At 40.7% G+C, this 14,551-nt stretch overlaps 1 protein-coding gene across 29 annotated transcripts in view; it reads right to left on the reverse strand.

Moving 5' to 3' along the window:
• The window catches only part of DTNA (dystrobrevin alpha), a 232,177-nt gene that overhangs the window by 24,032 nt on the left and 193,594 nt on the right, over positions 1-14,551 (reverse strand). For 20 of the 29 annotated variants that reach the window (XM_087753978.1, XM_087753959.1, XM_087753951.1 and 17 more), the window contains 5 exons: positions 14,415-14,507; positions 7,550-7,637; positions 4,944-5,041; positions 3,460-3,573; positions 79-175 (listed from right to left, as the gene is read on the reverse strand). In XM_087753978.1, the coding sequence (XP_087610104.1) occupies positions 79-175; positions 3,460-3,573; positions 4,944-5,041; positions 7,550-7,637; positions 14,415-14,507 (490 nt within the window). The remainder of the gene's footprint in view (positions 1-78; positions 176-3,459; positions 3,574-4,943; positions 5,042-7,549; positions 7,638-14,414; positions 14,508-14,551) is intronic. The other 9 variants (XM_087754038.1, XM_087754026.1, XM_087754013.1 and 6 more) reach the window with 3 other exon arrangements.

Here is a 14,551-nt window from a genome sequence, read left to right on the forward strand (position 1 = left end):
TGTGGTCGTATCTCCTCCCTCTCCTCTCTTGCTTCACTCTCCCCGTTCTCCTTGGTAGTATCAGGTGGAGCTCCTTACCTTCAGCAGTTTCATGAGGCTTTCTAACTGAACCATAAGCTCCCTCCGGCTTTCCTGGAGAGCAGACATCCTCTGTTCCAGCTCATCCTTCCGCTGTCTGAGAAACAAGCAGATGTGATCAGAGCTTACCCCCACAGCTTTTAACTGCATTGTTTCCCCAGCCCGACTATGAGGTATATGCCTATAGACCACAGGAAAGCAAACACACTGTAGGAATTCAGCATAGTGCTTAGAAATGGGGCTACATGGAACCTAGGGAGTTAGCTCATACTGAGAATATTCATAGGACTGAATGCAGTGATTAGGAAAAAGACAGACACTGACATAGACCCTTCTCCAAAGAACAAATGAGGTTCAAAAAAATTTGTGTTATATTCCTTTGTGGGAATGCCTGGCAGTTTTTGTCTCTGGATCTCTCTAGCCAATAACCTCACTAGCTGTCAGGAGAAATTAAAGCCATGCCCTGAAGGACAGGAAATTATAGCAGGGGCACTGAACAGAGCGAGATATGAGAGAAGCTAAGAGAGTTCAGAAATTCATCCAGAAAACCACAGCGATCGGCTTTTGTTTCTATTTTTTTTCTGAAAGCAAGAGTAAGACTATCACATAGTGGAGATATAACTGCTTGAAAACAGCTCTTAGGACTCGGAGTCCAGTGCTGGTCCTGTGACAGTGCGAATACTGAGCCACTCCAAGTGTGACAACCAGTTTGTGCCCATATAAATGGGAACAGCTTTGATTCTGCACAGCTCCACTGCACAGGACGGGGGTTCAGCACTTGCACATGTTCAATCACTGAACTGCCTGAGAGGTTCCCACATAAACACAAAACTGTTGCCTCCTAGAAGCTATGCATAATTAACAACATTACTGTTGAAAAATATACATATTAGGTATATTTTATACGCTACAGTGTTGCAAATAACATAAACCACTATGTTGTTAGCTTTGTACTACCTACAAAACACGACAATTTAATCCTAAATGGAAAAGCACCAGAGCCAACAAGGCTAAGTACATTTCCTATATTTGGGGAAATATGAAACCCTGATTTGGAGCCTTCTCTGTAAGTGAGCAGTTACTGATGTAAGCAACACTGATTTCTACAGGATTGCTCATGTGTGCTCTCTCTAACCTATATAATAGGATCATATAGTAACACTGCCAGGTTACATTTACTCTTCTGGACGATTAATCTATTTTCTCCTACAAATTGCCTGTGCTGGCTTTTCTTTTCCAGGCATGTAATGGCTGGAAATGCTATGAACTGTACAAAGGCAACTGAGTTTAAAAACTGTTAATAAAAATAAGATACCCTATCCATATAATTTGAAGTGGCAGGTCCTAGCACAGACCTCTCCTGGGTTTTAGATTCATTCTACAGCGAGAGAGGATCTAAGCAGCGTGCAACGTACAGACCGCTCCTCTGACTTTTTTCTCCCGCTGTATTCCAGAGCAAGTTATTAGAAATAATGAGCTTTCCAACCTGTCTCCAAGACAGCACTGGTAATGTGAAGGAATGCTGTGTTCAGAACCTCATTTCACTGAGTCTGCAACACTACAGCAGCTAGTGAAAGATAGTGGGACAGGTACCCACAACATAATATACAGCATTTCTTAATAGTATATGAACTAAATTGCCCTACTGCCCTAATTGCTTCAAGCCCCAAAAACCTGTGGGGTAACAGATGTAAATCAATGCTGCTGTTCTGAGTCCTGCTGTTTTACACATGATAAGAACAGCCTCGTGACATCTTAAGTGTCTAGGAATTTGAGACGGTGTCAAAATTCCACAGTAAATCAAAAGCCAATCTTTTGCTTTCAAATGGTGAACATTTCAGAAGGTGTGCAAAGCAATACAGACCCACAGATTAAAAGTTATTTTCTGACTCTGACACTGCATGTTAAATCAGAAATGATATCATAATTGAGGAACTCAGCATCACTGCCCTAGGGACATCCCGTGTCAGGAAATGCAAATAAGGATATTATGCTTTTAATATGTTTAGCAAAATTGAAAAGAGGGAAAAATTAAGTAGTCAGTCCACTAACACCGCACAATCATTTGATTTTTTTTTTTTAAGGATAATGAATTTTATTTGCCAACGACATAGAAAGCTGATCTCCTAAACCTGCTTAAAATAGACTTTCAGCTTGATGTAAGGAGCTACATTATTGGTATATTTTATGCAGTGTACACATTTTCATCAGTCAGTTTTATGTGTCTCACAGAATGTCACTTGCCTGTAGATATCTACAAGTAATTACAGACTAAAATCACTCATAGAAATGAAGAAGCTAATTTGCCTTCAGATTGGAAAGCAAATGTAATTATTTGTGGAACAGAAATATATTTTAGTGTGGAAAACTCAATAATAAAACTATACAATATTTGTAAAGAAAAAAATTAGCACAATTTCTTACAGTAATTTCCTTCGGTTATGAATCAGACCACTAAAATATTACTTGTGTGAGGACAGGCTAAGTGGCCAAAAATGTTCTTTAGTCTTCTCAGGAGAGAACTGCTCGGGGGGCAATAAAATTTAATCTAGCATTGTTTCACTAGAAAGAAAGTGTTTACACTCCATTCTTTGTTCACATGAAGTGTTTTGAATAGTTCTTATTGGATTCTCTGTCTGGCTCTCACAACATGAACTTCAGGACTTGCAGGGAGCCTACAGATCTGGGCCAATGGCAATTGTTCTTCTTCAATATGATATACATGGCAATTAGTAAATCCATGTAGAGTATCCTAATTAACATGCAGACACATCCATATCAATGTTTTTAGCTTGGTGGGATAATTGGAGAAATGATTCTCTAAATCTTCAGCTGCTGCAGATGCCATTACTCCTCCCTTCCCACGTGACAAGAAGGATCATTCTGCAGCCTGGTGGTGCACCGTGAAGAGAACTGACCTCGCCTTAGAGGTCAACACATGGGGGAAATTTCCAAAAATTAACGTCTAATTCTGGCTGTATTTTCATGTAGCTCTGTATTTACTTTAGCATAAATGAGAAGTCTTTGTAGAAGCATTTGTTCTGACAGAACAACATTTTTCCCCATATAATTAATGGCATTTGGACAGGGCTGTGGGGACCTATTCCAAATGACCTAAGGGCCTAACTCTGCAAACACTAATGCACATGCTTAATTTAATGTAGACGAGTAATATGTGAGATTCGCCATGCATGCTGTTAAAAGCATAAGCTTAATTACTTCTAGCACTACAGCCTGCACCAAAAATGGAAAAAACCATTTTGTTATTTACTTAAAAAAGCCCCCAAAACCATAATCCAGGCTTATCTCTTATTTCTTTCCTTATTGAGAATGACCAGCTGGCCCCAGTCACAGCCAGAGGTTTTACTGCTGTGGACTTACCTCAGAAGCCGGAGCTCTGCAAGCAGAGTGGGATTTTGTTGTGCCTTCTCCGGTGTGGGCTGAGACGCTTGCTCATGTTCAAGTCGCAGCCTCTGGATCTCCTGTAGGATTTCTCTTGGGGAGGAGAATAAGCAGAAGACTACAAGTCAGTAGTTTTCCACAAAACCAGCTCACTGGACATTGCAAGAGGAGAAAAAGTTTGATTGTATGTAGCTCGTCATCGATGTAGATATAATGGCTGGGCTCCAACTAACAAAAGAAGCCCTCAGCAATGGGAGAGGGCTCTGGATATTTTTTAAATAAACTTTTAGGATTTCACCATAAAGGAAAATATTTCTTCAAGACCCTCAAAAATCAGAGGTAGACATGAAATAGCTCTATGCTTAATTAAATTGTTCCCTTCTAATTCTTCCCTATGAACATTTCAAGCACCACATGAACTTAACAAAAATTAAAATAACCTATCTGGCCCTTCTTGAGTATCAGAGAAAATATTTAGCACTTAAAAAAATACTTTTAGTGTAGGTAGAGGTGTGAGAGCAGTCAACAATTCATGGAGAAGCACTTTAACAGGACTTGTTAAGACTGGCTTGCCAGCCCTGGAGCGCTGTCAAAAGGCTAATACAAAGCTTCGCAGCAGAAGGTGGAAACCTTTGTGAATTTTGCCTCTTCTTCACGACGTGCTGGATAGCAGACGGTCAGGAGGCAGCCTCGAACTATGAAAGACAAATCGAGACTGGAGCTGGTGGCTCATTACACGGTGACAGAAGGCAGTGCAGAGTTTGGAATAGGAAACCATCTGGTCTGGGCTGGCCTCTGTTTTACAGTCCGGCAGTAAAAGCAGAGCTCTGCTGCCATACATTTCATGGCATCAGGCAGTCTGATGCCCAGGGCCAGATCCTCTGCTGCTAACAAACAGGCGTCACTCCTTTTTGGGGCTGACCGGCCTGTTTCTCCTGGCCACTCTCTCTCAGTCTCAGGCACATTCGTACCTAGTGTCTCATTTGATCGGCAGCCTAACTTGCTGCTAACCTTTCTGCAAACCTTTCCCAGGCGCACTGTGTTCTGGAGAGCGTTAATCATCTTTTTCACAAATAAAAGCAGGGGAGCATAACATCACCAGTGTGATTGATCCTTTTATCGTTTCATGTTAGAGTGCTACAGAGGATCCAACTCAAAGTTAATCTGGTTTTGAAACAGGACAGGCTTTTTTTTTAACTCTTAACAAACAGCAGCTGCAAAAAAGTGAAGTATCAATGATTATATCATGTCATTGAACAGTACACTCATTAAAACACAGGGTAGTTATGAATTTCAAAGCCTTTGTCATATTCTGTGGACCTTTTTGTGCTCTGTGCTTTTTGTAGGGGGAGGTATGTGTATGTATAAGCACATTGCACCGAAGCAGGTGGTAAAAAATGTTAAGAAACAAACATACACAATATATGGGACTGAACAAAACCAGGTGCTTCGTGGATGCTTACCGGTTTTTATTTTCGAGCTCTGCAATCAGCTGCCTTTGTTGCTTGTTTGCATCAATGGTGAAGGAGATATCTGATGCCCCTCTCTGCTGACCCTGCTGCTGTTGTAAAAAAGAGAAGGCTGCACTGAGGGAGGAATAGCCAGCATGCACCCATGAGTTCAACACAGATCTGTTCTGCAAAATCTGCTAACAGAAAATGCAGTACCAGGCTTGCCTACACTAAAAAAAGAGCATCCATGTTGTGCTCATACCAGTATGGTTCCATTGCTAGTAAAAGCAGGGTAAGTGCTAGAGTAAATAAGACTCAGTGTTTACCATCCTGTCATTCCTTGCTTCTTCAAGGAGCTTCCTCTGAACCAATCGTCAAAGGCAATGGCACTGCCGCAGGCAATTGCTGTGACACGGCTCTTAATTTTGATACTACAGACCAGAGGCATACACTGAAGCAAAACCCAGTGTCTCTCTCCAAAAAGAAGGGGATGTGTTTCCAGTGTGGCGATGCTTTGTACTCTTGAAAGTACGGTTTTACTTTCAGTTTGAAAGCTCTACTCAGTTTTCAGTCTGGCTGTGTGGCCCATTTGGCCAAGTTTTTACACGCTGATGATACTGCAGAAAACTTCTTTCCTCAGTCCTTCAGGTACAGCACAATCTTTTTTTCCCCAATAAAACAAAGTGGGAACTAAAGTATTTCTTACCAAACTAGGCCCTGCTCACTACAGCATCATTGGACTATGCTCTTTTTTCATGTTCATCAGCAATAACCAAATATCGTTTTTCTTGTTTACACTCCTGTATTTCAGTACTGTATCAATGGCAACGCAGAGCAAGACATTTAAAGTTTCACAGCTATCAAAGATATTCATTTATTTCTAACTCCAACCTGAAAGAGTCAGACATTAAAACAATACTCTGCTGAGTTACTGCTGTGATCTGACTGTTTCTCTCCGTAAAAGCCCTGCGAAGTGTGACTCTGGAGCCCAACTTGATGTGATGCCAGGCACCTCCTCCTCCAGGAGGTGGACCCTCAAAAAGGATGAAGATATATCTCAGTGCTGACCTTTGTTAGCACTGTCGGTGGGGAAAGGACAGTACTTTACGCCTGTAACCGTTTACTGTTTTTTCTGCTACGGGTACTTTTTCCCATTAACACTCCAACCATAGGGAAGCAGAGCAGTGCATAAAGAAGAACTGGTACAAGCTGGCGGATGTCACGACTGACACAGGGGGAACCAGGATCTTTATCCTGAATGCCCAGTGTTATTAATACATTTTGTTGCTTAAAAAAAAGAATGACCACCAGCAAAGCTTTAAAAATTTCCACTGTGCTCCTAATGTGGTGCCACTCTTGGGCTCAGAAAGATTTCTGTATACAGAAACCCTTTCTTTTCCTTCTGTCTCTTTTGTTCAAAGAGCACAGATAGACGGCAATGAGAAATTCAGTATTTTCCTTCAATCCAGCTCTATTTAAAAGCTACTTAAATATTGTTTCCTAAGTTTCCCCCCATGTCATGGAAACATTATATACAACTGATTTCTACCAGTTTCTTCCCAGAGACATTATTAATGGGAAATCTTGTTTCCACAAAGAATTACCATCCTTCAGAAACAGACCATCACGTACAGGTTGCCTTAAATTTCAAACACTCTGTCACACCTCTGGAAGGGATTGATTTGGGCTGGGCTGGCAGACCAGGAGCACCCATGCACCCTTCTCATCCCCTGCAGCTGCAGGCAGTGTGAAATCTTCCATGACAGATGGCTGCATGGGGTGGCAGGTTCATCTTCACCGCCTTCACTTGGGATGAATGTGACTCAATGTTTTTACATGAAGAGTGGTGCCTGATTTCGCCCTCTCAATTGACCCTGCAGTGTAAATCTCAGTGTGAAAATATGCTTCCTGGCACTCCGGACCGGCTGCTTTTCACTTAACCATCATTTATGGTCCCTTGTTCTATCAAATGTGCTGAGACGGAAAAAAAGTAACTAGGCTGACCTTATTTGTGCCATTTAAGATTTTATATACTTCGATTAGGTTCCTGCTTCATTCTCTCTTATTCCTGAATATAGTTAGTGAGGTTTTAGCCTGTCATCACCTTCTATCTTGGGATACATAGAGCAGAATAATCATTACTCTGAAATGAAAATGGGAGCCGGGGATAATGCAGGGGGTCATTACAGTCATCCTGCTGAAGATCATTCTTTAAAATCCTCAGCACTTAGGGCCCTTGTGGCCGTGATATTTGAACTAAAGAGTAAAACGGATTCACCACCTCATTTTTCCACTGCAATAAATCATTAACCTTTAACCAAAGCTAGTCCAGACAATATTTTCTAGTCTTTCCTGAGTTCAAGATGTCAGCTTCCCTTTGCTGTAATTGTTTAAATACCATTGCATTAGTATATAGATTATATGCATTAGTACGTGGATTCTTTGGTTTAAATGGACTGCATAAAAGTGTTATTACTAAGGCATAACAGCGTCTGATGAAAAGGATAGGGAAAAATAATCCATTAATCATTAAGACTGTCAGATGTAATTTCCCTGCTCTTGCCAAGACCCTGGAACATGACAGAAGGGAAGTACCTTCCTTTAATTAAAACACTTACTGATGAAGAAGTTTCTGCTGCCAGCCTTGCTGCATACCTGGCGATCAGCTTATGCTCTTCATCCAGGCGACCTGCGCTGTCGAGCACGCTGCTCAGGGTTGGAGGGGAAGGAGGGAAGACATGTTAATACACGGTACAAAAGACCAGTGCTCTATCACACTGTCCACTCACACACCCTCATTACAGAATTTAGATGCAAAATGTCACCAAATTAACAATGGCAGATGTTAACTGAGCAAAGGGGAGAACCGGGAGGGTAATTTTCCCTGGAAGGAAGAGCTCTAGGGGCCAGGCAGCACCTTCCCTTAGGGGGAAACAGCAGTGGTCTGCAAACCCTGGCCAAGGACACGCAAGATGCCAACTCGCAGACAACTCCGTCCAAAAAGGGGTGGGAGGCGGCTAGGGCCACCAGTCAGCATTTGTTTTTACTTCTCAGCTTTGTCGTCTCACCTAGAAGAGTAATTACTTTTTGGACAGCGGATTAGCGGGTATCTCTGTTTTTTGAGAAAAACTTTAGAAGTTTTGTCAGATTTGCAACCAAAAACAATATTTAGGACAGTTTTGCAGGGCACTTACCAAGGCCCACAGTTTGGAACCACTGATCTAGGAATTCACAATCAGACTTTCTCTTTTATTCTTGGTTTCTTGATATTTGGGAGGAAGATTTCAGAGAATCACATAATGGTGACCAGAAAGTGTAAGAACTAAACAGCAAATATCCTGAATTCCTTTAAAATATTGCATCTTATTACTTTTTTTTTTTCCCCTAAGAATATAAAAGGCAAATATTTCTCTCAGGTTAATCCCTGGCCAGCTGTCCTTAGTTTAAATGGAGGCTATTATTTAGTCAGATGAGCAGGAAAAAGGTAATATAGTGAGAACTTTTACTATTTCTAAACATTCAGAAGTTTGCAGAGAACCATCAAAACTAATAAACTGACAAAAAATGCAATCTGAAGAGGACTTAGTTGATCCTGGATAATCCCGGGATTTAGAATCCTATATTGCATTACTTTTAGTATATACAAGAGAAGAAAAATGAAGCTCCTAAGAAGAGGTGAGAAGAACGCTTTGCTGTGTGGAATACAAGACAGCCTGCAGACTATCCCAGAGAGAAATAACTCTGACCTCTTTTCTTATCCCTTGGCAACTGCCTGATGTTTTCGCTGAAGGGAGACAGGCACATGCCTCCCTACCCATGGGCTCTTCAGGGCACGCAACTGGTTGCTGGCGAACGAGCTTCACGTTTCAAAAGAATGCGCAAAACAAGGGTTATTTTGGGCATGGGAATCTTATTCTGATTTTTGCCAGAAATCATATCTTGAACTTGAAAAGCCTTCCAGATGAAAATGGCACTTGTGCAAAAAGTTCTGCTTTTGAAGAATTGCTATCTTTAAAAGAAAAAGGAAATATTTCTCCAAAATTTCTCAGTGAGTTCATATCCCCAGGTACCTCAGGGAACAACAACGTGTATCTTTTGGTTGGCTTGATTAAGTCCACTGGGATTTAGAAGTTATGTTTGAAAGATGAGTAGTGGTTGATATCCATTGATCATTAAACTAAATCTGGGAGTCGTGATTTTGTTATGGCTTGCTGAGGTAAGGGAAAAGAGACAAACACCATTCTTCTCTCATTCTGACAATAACCTGTGAGCCCACAAACATGAAGTTTAGAAAAACAGTAAAGCTATGAGAAGTCAGACCCGGAGGGGTAAGCTAAGCCTGTGTGGCAGACCACATATAAGACTTCCGGTGGTAGATGAACACTGATTTTTTGGTTTTGGTTATGTTTAATTTATTTTTTTTTTTACACATACAGCTTAATTCTATGCTTACTCATTTCTTGTGGGATAACTGATTTACTTTCTGAAAAGACCCAAGCTAAAGGTATTTTTCTAACTTTATACAGTTCTGCTTCTTACATACTCATGCTTACTGTCCTGATATGTCATCCAAAGAAAGGGGGAAGCAACTCTTGCAGACACATAAAATTATGCAAACCAGGTAATAAGGGTTACTTTCATGACAGTATAATTCATCTTTAATTTTTCCATAATGACTAAAACATCACATCCTAACAGATGGCTGCGAAAACAGCAAGCATTCAGCATCAATTCTCCTTTTTACAGCAATGTGCAACCATATTATCCATCCTGGAAAAATAATGGATTATGGTTCCACTTGTTGGCATAACACAATCTGCAACATTGTTCTGAGATGTGAGTTAACCCCTGAGACGACGACTTTACTGAATAAACCAAGCCACTGCAGCTTTTTGATTCTTACTTGCTATTTAATATATCTTTGATATATATTTATGTGTAGGTGGATGTCATAAAACAGATGTAGCAGCATGTCAGATTTGGCCTATGAATGCCACAAATCACTGGCCCCAAAGCTTTGTAAATTAAATTCCAATGTCTGAGATAAATTTAATTCTGGAATGTACCTATTCTATGTGATCATTAAGCACAGAGGTATGCACAGCAGCATTAGCCTCGACTGCCAAGACTTATATGTCTCAGAGTTCTGATTTGCCGTAATTCACTTCTGTTTTACTCCAGCAACTTCACGGACAATGATGCAGTGAAATACACACAAGCTTTAAAATATTATGAATTGTGTGCAGAATTCGAGACCCTCAAGAGAATGATTCAGCCATCCTTTTGAAAGAAAATGAACATTTTGCATACAAATATCCTGCTGCTGATCCTTCTTTTCTAAAAAAGTTAAACAATGGTTTTAATACTGCTTCTCCATTAGTGACCCTTTCTGTAAAGACTTTATAATTATTAGCAATAATGGGTCTGGCAGAATTATTAGCATGCAGATGTAGAGTGAATATCCAGTCTTACTGCCTGTACAATAGGACTTCTTTTTTAGGCTTTAGTGGATCTGTGTAATATTCCACAGTCTAAAGCAGATCCATAAGCAAAAGGATCTCAAAGCTCCAGGCAAAGGATGAAAAATATGATAGCCTGTGAACAGAGGAGTGACACCAGAGGATCTTTGCTATTTCTCAGGCTTTAGATGTGTCAAATCAGCCTGTTCTGCAGTAGGCACCCTGAAATAGGTGATACAGATGTCCCCTGATGGTCTCAAAATTATGTCACCACTGGTTAGAAAACTCCCAAAAATGCCAGTCTCGTGAAATTTTTGCAATAGAGGTACCAGTGTGGTCTTCATGACATGCTCTTATTCTACAAACTTTCACTTAATAAATAATTTACTACAGAAAATACTGACAAATTAAAGAGTATGTTTCTAAGCCTCAGGGCTGTAAGAGCAATGCCCTAACAGCAACCCCCCAAATGTATTCTGAGGATTGTTTATCTGGGACACTTTCAAAATTGTCCTGGTTTTAAGGCAGTTTAAACTGAGACACATCATCTGAGACCTCCGCTATTGTTAATGTGCCATTTACTTTACAATCACCAAGATTTTACCATCAAAATGTTAATGCCACTAGGGTATGTGCGTATAATCATAAAAACTAACTCCGTGCAAGGGAGCCAAGTGTCTATACATTTCCTCTGTAATCAGTGGGTCCCTCAATGTTTTACCTCTTTCTAGGGAAGATTCGACCAACCTTCCTAGCTACAGTTGGTTATTGTGCAAACCCCCTTAATAAACATTTTTAAAAATACCATAGAATAGCATGGCACTTTTATAGTACAGAAATATGACTCACCACAGTACTACACAGTGTAACATAAAAAAATCAGAAAGTAACTTTCTATGGAACAAAAATAGCCTCCTACTTATAATATATTTTATCTTATTTTCTTCTGCACCTGAAAAGAAAAAGACGGAAATATGTGGAATTAATATTCAAAACTAGGTAGTATCTCTAGCTTATATGAACAAAATGGAAAACTATTTGCAGGTAAAAGCTCTTTTTTAGAATCAGACACTAAAGATGAACTAAATTAAATATCAAGTATTGGTTTTATGTGCTAAAACACACTTTATGATTATACTAACCAAAATATCTGGCTAAGGGATACTTTTTCTACCCATACTGTTACTATAAATAATGAATTAAGTCTTTCTCTTGTTTCTTAATTTGCCCTGGAGTACTGGAGTCTAAAAAACCCTCAGGTAGCTTATTAGCCTGTGAGAGACAGAAAGGAAAACTTGTACGTCTAGTTGCGGTATCAAATAACTGCAGATGAAAAATAAAGATAAGCAGTGAAAATTAATTAAATTAATTAAAAAAACCGCAAAACATAAATACTAGCTACACTTAAAACAGAAAAAAAGGTATACTGGGCTATATTGGACTGATCATTAGCCACTATAAATTAGCCTGACTCAATATCTAACAGAAAAACCTCGTTTTGTTTTGAAATGCTACTATATAGCTCTCAAGATAATGTTTTGTATTATGCTCACAAAGTATTTCTGTAGGTTTTTCCTTCAGATGAAGGTCCAGCTACAATCATTCCTCTTTTCATCTTTGGCTGCCAGTAGCACTTGAAAATATGTGATGGCATGTATGCGTATGTACATGCGGTATTTTGCAGGCAGATACAACAGCGGAGCTGGCTAACTGCAGCCTCCCTTAAATCAGAAGCTACCTGGTAAAGGTTAACTACGTGCTTTACTCACGTTACCAAATCTTGTTGAGCTGCAGGGTGAAATTACTTGAACTCAGTACTGTCCTAACACAGCTGTGTGGGTTTTGAGCAAACTGCATCCAGCCGCTTCGGGGTATGGGCAGAAGGAGCTCACCTTTGCCTGAAGAGGCCTCCCCAGGCTACAAGAGATGCAGCAGCTCAGCCTCCTGCAGGAGCCTCACCTAAGTCTCCCAGAAACTGGCTTCACACAGGAGCTTCAGGATGGCAACACTTTGTTCTTTCTCTCTTACCAAAATATAACTATTCACTTTCTCTACTACCAGTCTCATTGCAGCAAAGCAGAAAGTGGCAATGCAGCGTGGTCTGATGCACGACTAAGACTGCTGTCCCTCTCGGTTACATCTGTCAAAGCCTAATCTAATAAATAACTGAGATGATTGTTTCTCGTTGAGGATGCCGTGACTGTGTTGACTTAATGACAGTAATCAGATGTTATGTAATACACTTTGCATTGGTTATTTAAACAATTAAGGCCATTATCAGTCAGTCTCCATTCATCCCTCGAAAACATTCAGTTTGAAGGATGTTATGGCACATAATTTGTACGTGTGTATTTGGATACAAATGTACTATGACTTAGTGAGGCTGGCTCAAAAGCTAGAAGGAACAGGTTGGGATATAATGGATAAAATTTAGAGGATGAAGATGGTAAAGATGAGGCTAAGGGGATCTAACTGGTGGTCCTCACTGAAGCTAAATGAATTAGACATAGCATCAGTAGCCTCGCACCAAAAATGACTCTAAACCAGGCCCAGTCTTTGCTGGCCTCTTGAACACCTGTATCAAGTAAGTCGCTTGTGGCAGGCAGGGCCACGTTTCCTTCTCCCTGTCAAACTAGGCCGAGTGGTAGCGTACTCCTGTCCTCTTCAATTACGGGTGGGCAATGACTCGTCTAAACACATGCCCCCAACAGCTTGGTTTCACAGCCACAGTGTAAATATTACTAAGTAAGCATGCTTTCTGGAAGTGCTGCTCCAGGAATGAAATCCCCCTTCAAAATGTTTTTGTTTTGAAGAAATGTTTTTCATTTTCCTCACTAAAAACCAGTTTGCCTTTTTTCCCCCACTGGCACATTCCAGCGGGATGCAGAGTAGAGAAGCAGACCCAGACCAATGAAGGCAGATTCTTTTCTCCACTGGGCACAGCAAATTACATGGCAAACCACCCCCATTTTCAACTGGAGCTACACACTGAAGTGAATTTTGTAAGACTGCGGAGAACCATTACATTCACCCTCCCAAAAAGTTGCTTGTTGCCTTATCTACATATAAGAGTAAATGGAGAGTTTCTCCTAACCTGGGAAATATTCTGCAATAGCAGTATGGGAAACCAAAGGGTTCGCTATGAGCAAAAGAAACCTCATGAGCATAGTTTTGTTAGAAACACTGTACAGTTTTCTGTTCTTCGACACGTTTTCCAGGGCCATATACTACACCGCTCACCACCTGGCTGGTACAGGGCTGCAAAGTCTAGAGTTTTGTTGCGCTTGGAGAGGCGAGCCAGCGGTTCCCTTCCCCGGGGTGGCCTGCTGCGATGCCACTGTCCGCAAGTGCTGGGACAGCAAGTGGGTTTAGTAGACAAAGCTCCATACTCACTCCAGCAGAAATAATGAACTATGTTCAAGACAGGTGTTTAAAAACTTGTCATACTTGAGTCTGAATGAAAGATAAGGGCGAATTTATATACAAGATTCAAGCAATGCAGAAATCAGGCAGATTTAAAAACAATGCCTCATGTATGTAAAAGTTGAAATGAACTCCTTCCTTCACTAGGCTAATAAGCAAATTCCTATTATTATTATTATCATTATTTACATACTATTACCACTTCTAACTTTCAAGGTAAGGTGAATCTACAAATTATATATCACCTCAAAAATAATCATCTTGAAAACACGGACTTGTTAGTCATCGTTCTATGAAGATTTCTGTACCATCACCAAGTCCTGCACTGACTAGAGCATGGTATCCCAAATCCATTTGTATAGCCATTCTTAACTAAGCAATTATTTGCAATACCTTGCTGCTTAACATCACTAGACAGAATAACAGCAATTGTCACAATCCACCAGCTCTGGGAGGACATACCCCATATTCATAGGCATTCCCTTTAGGTTAGTGCTCATAAAGAGCTGCTTCAGCTTGTAGCCAGGAGGAAACAGTGAGAGCATTTGGCCGACCAACGTCCCTTTCCTGGGTTCCCCAAAGGTGCCAAACCTGCACTAACCGTGCGGGGTTGCTCTGCAGCATGTTGACATACAACCCGATGAGTACATGTTCATCGGCCAGCCTGTCTGCAACATCGAGGCTGTACTGTAACCTGAAACGGGGTCGGGGGAGAGAGGGTGCGGTCCGGACAGACAG

Source organism: Nipponia nippon, unplaced genomic scaffold (assembly GCF_047370975.1).
Source record: "Nipponia nippon isolate SJK-2023a ecotype South Korea unplaced genomic scaffold, ASM4737097v1 scaffold_1, whole genome shotgun sequence".
NCBI lineage: Eukaryota > Metazoa > Chordata > Aves > Pelecaniformes > Threskiornithidae > Nipponia > Nipponia nippon.